Source organism: Crocodylus siamensis, chromosome 2 (genome assembly GCF_052110815.1).
Source record: "Crocodylus siamensis isolate JL-2025a chromosome 2, ASM5211081v1, whole genome shotgun sequence".
NCBI classification, from domain to species: Eukaryota; Metazoa; Chordata; order Crocodylia; family Crocodylidae; genus Crocodylus; species Crocodylus siamensis.
In genome coordinates, this window is record NC_143396.1 from 6348560 (window position 1) to 6357127 (window position 8568).

Below are 8568 nucleotides of genomic sequence, written 5' to 3' on the forward strand. Positions count from 1 at the left end.
ACCCCAGGGTACTCAAGGAGCTGGCGAGCGTCATAGCCCAGCCCCTGGCACGGGTCTTTGAATACTCCTGGTGCTCTGGTGTAGTGCCCGAAGACTGGAAGAAGGCCAATGTGGTGCCGATCTTCAAGAGAGGGAGGAGAGTGGATCTGGCTAACTACAGGCCCATTAGCCTGACTTCTATCCTGGGGAAGATCTTAAAAAAGTTTATTAAGGAGGCCATCCTTGAGGGACTGGCCCAGGCTAACATCCTAAGGGACAGCCAGCACGGGTTTGTTGCGGGTAGGTCTTGTTTGACCAATCTCATTTCCTTCTATGACCAGGTGACCTATCACCTGGACAAGGGAGAAGAGATTGATGTCATATATCTTGACTTCAAAAAAGCTTTTGATCTGGTATCCCATGATCACTTCTTGGCCAAACTGGCCAGTTGTGGCCTTGGCTCCACCACGATCCACTGGCTGGGAAACTGGCTCCATGGTCGGACCCAGAGGGTTGTGATTGATGGCAGTCACTCATCAGGGTGCCCTGTGACCAGTGGGGTCCCTCAAGGCTCTGTCCTGGGACCCATCCTGTTCAACATCTTCATTAACCATGTGGACATTGGAGTCAGGAGTGGACTGGCCAAGTTCGCCGATGACACCAAACTTTGGGGCAAAGCATCCATGCCAGAAGATAGGCGGGTGATCCAGGCTGACCTGGACAAGCTCGGCAAATGGGCAGACGAGAACCTCATGGTGTTTAACACCAAAAAATGCAAGGTTCTCCACCTTGGGAGGAAAAACCTGCAGCACCCTTATAGGCTTGGCAGTGCTACGTTGGTTAGCACTACAGAAGAAAAAGACTTGGGGGTCATCATTGACCACAAGATGAACATGAGCCTGCAATGCGATGCTGCGGCTAGTAAAGCGACCAAAATGCTGGCGTGCATCCATAGATGCTTCTCGAGCAAATCCCGGGACGTCATTCTCCCCTTGTACTCGGCCTTGGTGAGGCCGCAGCTGGAGGACTGTGTCCAGTTTTGGGCTCCACAATTCAAAAAGGATGTGGAGAAGCTTGAGAGAGTGCAGAGGAGAGCCATGCGCATGATCAGAGGTCAGGAAAACAGACCTTACGAGGACAGGCTGAGAGCCATGGGACTCTTTAGCCTGGAAAAGCGCGGGCTCAGGGGTGATCCGATGGCCACCTATAAGTTTCTCAGGGGTGACCACCAGGATCTGGGGGAACATCTGTTCACCAGAGCGCCCCAAGGGATGACGAGGTCGAATGGTCACAAACTCGTGCAAGACCGTTTCAGGCTGGACATAAGGAAGAATTTCTTTACTGTCCGAGCCCCCAAGGTCTGGAACAGTCTGCCAGCGGAGGTGGTTCAAGCACCTACATTGAACACCTTCAAGAGTAAATTGGATGCTTATCTTGCTGGGATCCTATAACCCCAGCTGACTTCCTGCCCTTTGGGCAGGGGGCTGGACTCGATGATCTCCCGAGGTCCCTTCCAGCCCTGACGTCTATGAAATCTATGAAATCATGCGGGAGGGGCATCCCCAGCACCTGGGGGGCATTTGTGGGTCACACAAAACGTGCTAACTGCCGTGTATGCTGCAAGGAGCTCTGCAGTAAGTCACGGGCTCGGGCACAGCAGGAACCATTTGCTCCTAGAAGAAATGGGCAGTTTGTTCCGGAAGCAAGTGGCAGTGGAAATCGGCACCCGAGCAGTGGCTCTTTGGAGCTGCTCTCTGAGTGAGGAAATGACTCCCTGCCAGGCAGGCTGCATTTTGGCTGGTCACCCACCTCCCCTTCCAGGTGTCACGGGGCGCCATAGGCTCCTTTCTGGCATACTTCCTCCTCAGCTGGAGGAGCCCTTATCAGAGGGTACTCGAGTCTGCAGGCCTGTTATGCACCGGCTTAATGAAATTACCGGCAAAGCTGAGCTGGTACCAGTGCCTGTGTAAGGTGGACACCCCAGCACTGAGGTACCATCAAGATAACAGGCGATGCATTGGTGTCCTGGTCTTCTCCGTTTGCTGGCTACCATATTTCTTCAAACATAAGTCATCCTGGAATTTAAGACGCACCTAGATTTTTCTGACTCTCACGAAAACTGTGACTAGAGAGGCATGGTGAAGGTGTAGCTCCTCTGAGGCAGATGAGAGCTTTTGGCTTTTTATTAACTCAGATGTAAGATGCCGCCTGTCCTCAGAAGAAGGTCCGTGCAGTGACCCAGTCCCTTTGCTCCTGCTCTGTTGCAGAAGGACTCTGTAGTGGCTGGTGGAGGGGCCATCGAGATGGAGCTTTCTAAGTACCTGCAGGACTACTCCAGGACCACTCCCGGCAAGCAGCAGCTGCTGATTGGCGCATATGCAAAAGCCCTCGAGATCGTTCCCCAGCAGCTCTGCGACAATGCCGGCTTTGATGCCACCAACATCCTCAACAAGCTGAGAGCCAAGCATGCGCAGGTGGGTCATTCCCCTCCCTACTCCTCTGAACATGAGCGCTGCCAGGAGAGCTGATAGCACTGAATAGCCTGGGCTTGCAAAGCAGAAGGGATTTAGCTGGAGCCCTGGTAGTCACTGCTGACTGTTTTGTCTGCAGACCTGATAGAGCTCTGCTGCAGGTGTCTTCATGGTGAGTCTCTTCTCTCTTTGATTACTGCCATAGGGTCACTCTTCTAAAGCTGCTGAGCAAACTTGCTGAGAGTTTGATTTGCTCCTTTTGAAGTGCTTGATTTGTCAGGCACTTAACGTGATTTGGAGATAAAAACCTTGATATTGGTGCTTAATAGAGCCCCCGCATCTTTGTCAGCTGGAAACCCCCAGTTCCTGGTGGCTTGTGATCATTTAAGATCCTGCGACCTTTTGTTTTCAGTGAAGTCCTGGCTAGATTCGAGTTCAGCCAGTTAGATGTTGCCCCTCAAGAGTTGCCGTGACTTTTCATTTGGCCGCTTTGTTGGTCAGTTCCTGTCATGAAAACAGGAAAGTCAGGCTGGCAGGGCGCTTAGGTCGTCACAATCTAGTTCAGCTTCCTACTCAAGACGGGCTCAGCCTTGACTAAACCATCCTGGCCAAGGGTCTGTCCAGCCAGCTCACGACAGTTTGCAAAGCCGGATGTTCAACAACCTCTCTAAGTGGCCTGTTCCAATGCTGACGCACCCTCAGAGGGAGAAAGTTCTTCCTCATCCCAAACTGAAGATTTCCTTGTTGCAATTTAAGATCATTGCTCCTTGCCCTGTCTCCTGTGGCCCCAGAGAATCATCTCTCGCCATCCTCACTCTAAACACCCTTCAGGTATTTGCAGGCTGTTATCAAATCCCGTCAGTCTTCTCTTCTCCAAACTAAATTATCCCAGTTCTTTGGGCCTTTTCTTGTAAGTCATGTTTCCCAGACGTCGTCATGCCAAAGCTGCTGTGTAGCATTGGGGTGACATTTACCCTATTCCACCCCAGAAGCGGCTGCATCTGAGTAACATTAGCCAGAAGGTCTTGCTGAGGGAAGAGCTTCTCTTCCATGTTAGATTCAGCTTTCACCCCTTTGGGGAAGAGGTGCAGTGAGCACAGGAACGGGAGGCCTGTGGGCAGCAGGAGTGGGTATTTGAATGGGATGTTTAGCTCCCTTGTCTGTGAGCTGGAGCTGAGCGATTCTGTTAAGCTGTCTGTAATGTGGGGTGGTGTTGGATTTACTCAGACCTCTCCCTGGTTCCTGGCAGGGTCTGTACCTCCCTGTCTGTGCACTGGCACCTCGGGGCCGTCGCCGTCCTCCCTGGCCTTGCGTATGTCATCCCCTTCTCTGTCACTGACACTTCCCACTCTTATTCCCAGGGAGGCCTGTGGTATGGTGTAGATGTCAACAATGAGGACACGGCCAACAACTTCGAAGCCTTCGTGTGGGAGCCAGCCGTCGTGCACATCAGTGCCTTGACCGCTGCCTCTGAAGCTGCCTGCCTCATCGTGTCTGTGGACGAGACCATCAAGAACCCCCGGGCCACAGTAGACGCCTCCCCTGCCATGCGGGGCAGCGGACGAGGCAGGCCCCACAACCACTGAGAACACCTCTCCTCCTTGGCAGGGTCATGATATGGGGCTTCCAAAACATGCAAGATTTGAAGAAGAATGATTCCCTGGCTCTAATTAACAAGCCAGTTCCCACCTGGTTAAGGGGTGGGTTGCAGGCAGCAGCGCAGCTCAGCAAATCCCCGATTCAGCAGCAATGTAATGTTAGCTTTGGCCCTGTGTTTTCTGTACAGCACTGGTCCCTGTAGGCTCTTTCATTGGCCTGCCTCCCTGCCAGTGGTTGGTTCCTGGTTGTATTTATGGTTTTTTTTCTCTTGGAATCTTGCTCCTAGCCCCCCCCACACGTGCAGTAAATGGTTCCAGGTGTTTTGTGGCCAGCTGCAGGCTGCATCGTGTCTGTGATCGCAGCCCAAATGGCTGGAGAGTTTGCAGCGTCACTTGCTTTCGTTGGCAGCATCCTAAGATGTGGGATGTGCGCAGCTGCCGAGATGCTCCTGCCCTCCCCAGGTTTTGTCCTGTCCTGGAGCACAGTGGTGTTAAGTGGCTTAATGACTTTTCGTTGTTTGAGTGTAGTGAGTCAGTTGTGTCCGCTCTCCTGGTTAACCAAACCCCCAGTGCAGTGTGCTGTCCTGGAAGCCTTTCTCATCACTGCTGGATGGAGTCTACACTCTGGTCTGCGAGCTGCCTGATAATGGCCACTGCTGGTTCTGCAAGGGGTCCTGGGTAGGGAGATGCTGGGGGAGTGAGGCTTACACACCTGACTGCTTCCTATTTTGGTCCTGGCACGTAAGCAGGTAAAACATGTTTCTTGAAAATTTGGAAATGAGCTGCCCCGCACGCTTTCAAATTAGGTGGGGATTTTTCAGGGCTTTGTTGTCCCATGAAGCACAATCAAGTGCTGCACCTGCAGTCAGACAGCGATGGGTGCTGAGACAGTTCCAAGAAGAGAGCTGAAGGCACTGCGAGCGTCTAGCCACAGTCCCTTGGAGATCTCACTGCAGTGGGCGAGCTTATGCTCGGTCACCCCATCACATCGCATCTTTATAAGAGCAAGGAACAGTGAGCTACAGCCTCGTGCTGCACTGCTTTGCCTGGAGTGGACCATAAAGCACAAAGCATGAAGAACTAGAAGGCATCATGAATGTAGCTTGTCATCTGTTCTTCGTGTAACCTAGAATATATTTGTACCTTGCAGACTAACCAAAGTAGGTAGTTTGGTAGTAGATGGGTAGCACGAGTACCTGGGAGCTGAGACTCAAGTGAATTTCAGCTTATGCTATCTGTCTACTTCGGTTAATCCTATAAGGTGCAAATATACCCTGCCTTCCCCTTAACTTCACATTATCACAGCTAACAACCTCTCTAGAATGTATCTGCCTGCAGGTACGGTTATGCCAGTAATGGGGAATTACTGCTTTGTCCTTGCAAAACAATTTTGGGATCTAAGCAAAAAAAAAAACCGGCAAGGCAAGCGTTTACTGATTTCTGCTGTAAGAGTTTGTTCGTAGTGGGTCAGGTCGGAAGGGACCTGAGAAGATCATCAAGTCCGCTCCCCTGCCCTGGCAGGAAAGAGTACTGGGGTCAGACGACGCCGGCAAGGTGATTGTCCTGACACCCCAGCAGGGTGGCTGTTCTGCTCCCTACTTAGGAAGACAGAGGCAAAGAAATCGTTAAGCACGTTAGGTTTGTCATCTGGTGTGACGACCAAGTTTCACAACGTGTCCTGCGAGGGCCCCACATTACTCGGGACCTTCTTTTACCTCCTATGTATAACGAAGATCAAGTTGAAACCACAACCAGTAATTCCCAGTTACTTTATGTCTGGAGTGAGGGGCACCAGCATGGCCATGGGGGGGGGGGGCGCTGTGGGTCAGGAGTGAGGGGCACTGTCATGGCTCGGGGGGGCCGGGGACTGTAGTTTGGGGCTGGGGGGCACTGGCAGGGCTGGGGCCAGTGGGTTGGGAGTGCGGGGCAGCAGCAGGGCTGGCGGGGGCTGTGGCTTGGCACTGAGGGGCAACAGCATGTCACTGCCCCCACGCTCTCATATTCTCCCCAACCCCCCACCGCCCCCGGTCACCATCTTGTGACTAGAAGTCTCACCCCCTAAACCCTGACCTTTGCCACCAGAAAACCCTCCCCTTGCCCCCAGAAATATGCCTTTCAGCAGGGGGGTTTGCCATCTCAGAACCAGAAAAATATCACATTATATTTTAAAAAGTGACAACTGCCATTAATTTGATTTAAAAAATACTTTTGTCCCGATTTACATGTGGCTGTGTAGTGTACGCAGCGGTGGCTGCACAGTAACTTAAAATGAAGTCTTCCTATTGTGTATTGTGGTGGGTGGGTATAGGTTTGTGGCGGCTGTGGGTGCGTGGGTCTATGGGGTGCAGGTGGGTATGGGGGGTGTTTGGGGTTTGTGTATGGCAGTGCAAGGGGAGGCGTAGGTGCGTGTGTCTGGAGGGGTATGCACATGGGACTCACCCTGTGAACACACGCACACACACGCTCTGCCCCGTGCCTGCTGACATGCGCGCGTGCCTGCACACCCCCCCCCCCCGCCAGCACGGCCCCATGCTCCATGGCTCGGGGATGCAGCGGGGAGCCAGAGCCAGGTGGCGCTGGGGTGGGGGGGCAGGAAAGCAGGGAAGTGCCTGGCGGTGGGTGGGGCGGCGCTGCTCAAGCCTGCACGCTGAATGTCTCCTATTTGCTGGGGTCTCGAATAGGAGGTGAAGGGCAAGGGCCTTGTTACACACTGTAGTGTTGAGCTGCTCAAATGTTGATGGGTGCTAGTGCTTTCTCAAGCTTGGAGCATTGGCACCTTTCAGGGCCTTGTTACTGTTTACTTGGGGTGGCTCCTGGAGGTCTTAAGCCCTGGATTGTCTTCACATTAACACCTTTAAGTGGCTGAAAGCACTCGTTATACAAGTCAGCCTTATGGCACTCCAGGGCAGGATTCTCTCTTGATCCGCAGAAACCAGCTCCTGTTCCCTGATGGGCGTTTGTGCCTGCCAAGGGGGGTCACTTCAGTTTAATTCTCCCTGAATGGAAGTGGTGGGTCTTGAAAACCACTGCTTCAATTAAGGGGAGGTAAACCCCGGTGTCATGTACACACGGGTCAGGCGTGACCCTTACCTGCCTCCAGCGGCGGGGAGGGCAGGACAAGCGGCCAGCGGCCGAGCAGTCCCTGTGCCGGGGGCGGGTAGGAGGAGGGCTAGCGCCTCCCTGGGGAGCAGCGGTGGTGCCCCCCAGGGGCTATTTCAAAGAACCTGGCTCTGACAGGGCACTGACTCAGGCCTGCTTGTTTCTGGCAGCTGCTTTCCTGAGACACTTGAAAACTCTACAGTTTCCTTTTATTTTCAGTCAGTAAGTGAGGTTAGGGCATGAGCAGAGAGAGCCCCAGCCATCAAAGTAATACCTGCTGATAACTGTCCTAAAGGCCCCCAGACCGTTCTCTCCCTGTGAAACAGTCCCTAGCCTCTGCTCACAGGAGGAGCACAGTCTCTCCTCCAAAACACACACACACACACACACACACACACACACACACACACACACACACGTGCGCGCGCGCACACACACACACACACACACACGCGCGGGGGGGGGTCACAAGCCTCTTATATGAATTTAGTGGCCAATCAGGCTGCTCGCTTCATAGAAATTTCTAGACCGATTACATCATGCAGTCAGTGAGCTGAGCATGTGCGCTAGATGAGATTACCTCACGCTCTGAGCAAACTGAGCATGTGCGTTATGGCAGTCTTGCTTGACAAGCCTTGGGGTCGAGCAGGGGCACAGGCTGGGCATGCAGCGGAGTTTTCCGCTTGCTGGGCTTGTCTGCGCATGTTCAGCTCTAACTCTCTGTGTTAGCAGCATACATACAAAATTTTGCTCTGACAATTTTCAGTCAATAAGTGAGGTTTGGGCATGAGGAGACAGAGCCCCAGCCATGAAAGTAATACCTGCTGATATCTGTCCTAAAGGTCCCCCAGACCTGCCGCTCTCCAATTCACAACATATTTCTCTATGCCAGGGGTGAGCGATTATTTTGGGCGGAGGGCTGCTTGATGAGTTCTGGTGAGCTGTTGAGGTCCACATGGGTCGCCCCACCCTTGACAGTTGCCCCAGCCCCTGGTCGCCATCTTGGGACCAGAAGTCTTGCCCCCTAACCCTGACCTTTCCCACCCGAAGTCCCTCCCCTTGCCCCTGCATGGACGCCTTTTGGGGAGATGGCCTTGGAACTGAAAGTTACACCCTGTCCTATTGTCTGTGTCATAAGACCAACCCACCCCACACCAAACCGCCCTGCTCGCCATATCTTTCCCAGAATCCCCTGCCCTCAGCACACAAGCCCTGACACCAGAAGGTCTACCCCTTGACTGGGAAACACTGCCCGACCCCAGGGCCTCCCCTCACAGTGTGTGGCCTGCTCCTGGGACCCCAACAGTTCTGCCCTGTGGGCCACGAGGTACAGGCCCAACTTACCAGAAAGCAAGGGGTTGTGTCCCCTCTGACATCCTGCCCCAGCAGTGGGGTTTCAGGGCCATCAGACCACCCCGCCC

At 53.4% G+C, this 8568-nt stretch overlaps 1 protein-coding gene across 1 annotated transcript; it reads left to right on the plus strand.

The window, feature by feature from the left end:
* Window positions 1-1295: 1295 nt before the first annotated feature.
* Window positions 1296-7573, plus strand: LOC149869828 (T-complex protein 1 subunit eta-like). Its single transcript, XM_090035098.1, has 2 exons — window positions 1296-2453; window positions 3812-7573. The coding sequence occupies exons 1-2, from the start codon at window positions 2283-2285 to the stop codon at window positions 4034-4036; spliced, it is 396 nt and encodes a 131-aa protein (XP_089891224.1). The 5' UTR covers window positions 1296-2282; the 3' UTR covers window positions 4037-7573.
* Window positions 7574-8568: the final 995 nt, after the last annotated feature.

Bases quoted from the DNA above. Each gene is read 5' to 3' on its own strand.
- LOC149869828 (XM_090035098.1), top strand. From the start codon at position 2,283: ATGGAGCTTTCTAAGTACCTGCAGGACTACTCCAGGACCACTCCCGGC. The intron at 2,454-3,811 runs GTGGGTCATTCC...TCTTATTCCCAG, and splicing joins TGAGAGCCAAGCATGCGCAG to GGAGGCCTGTGGTATGGTGT.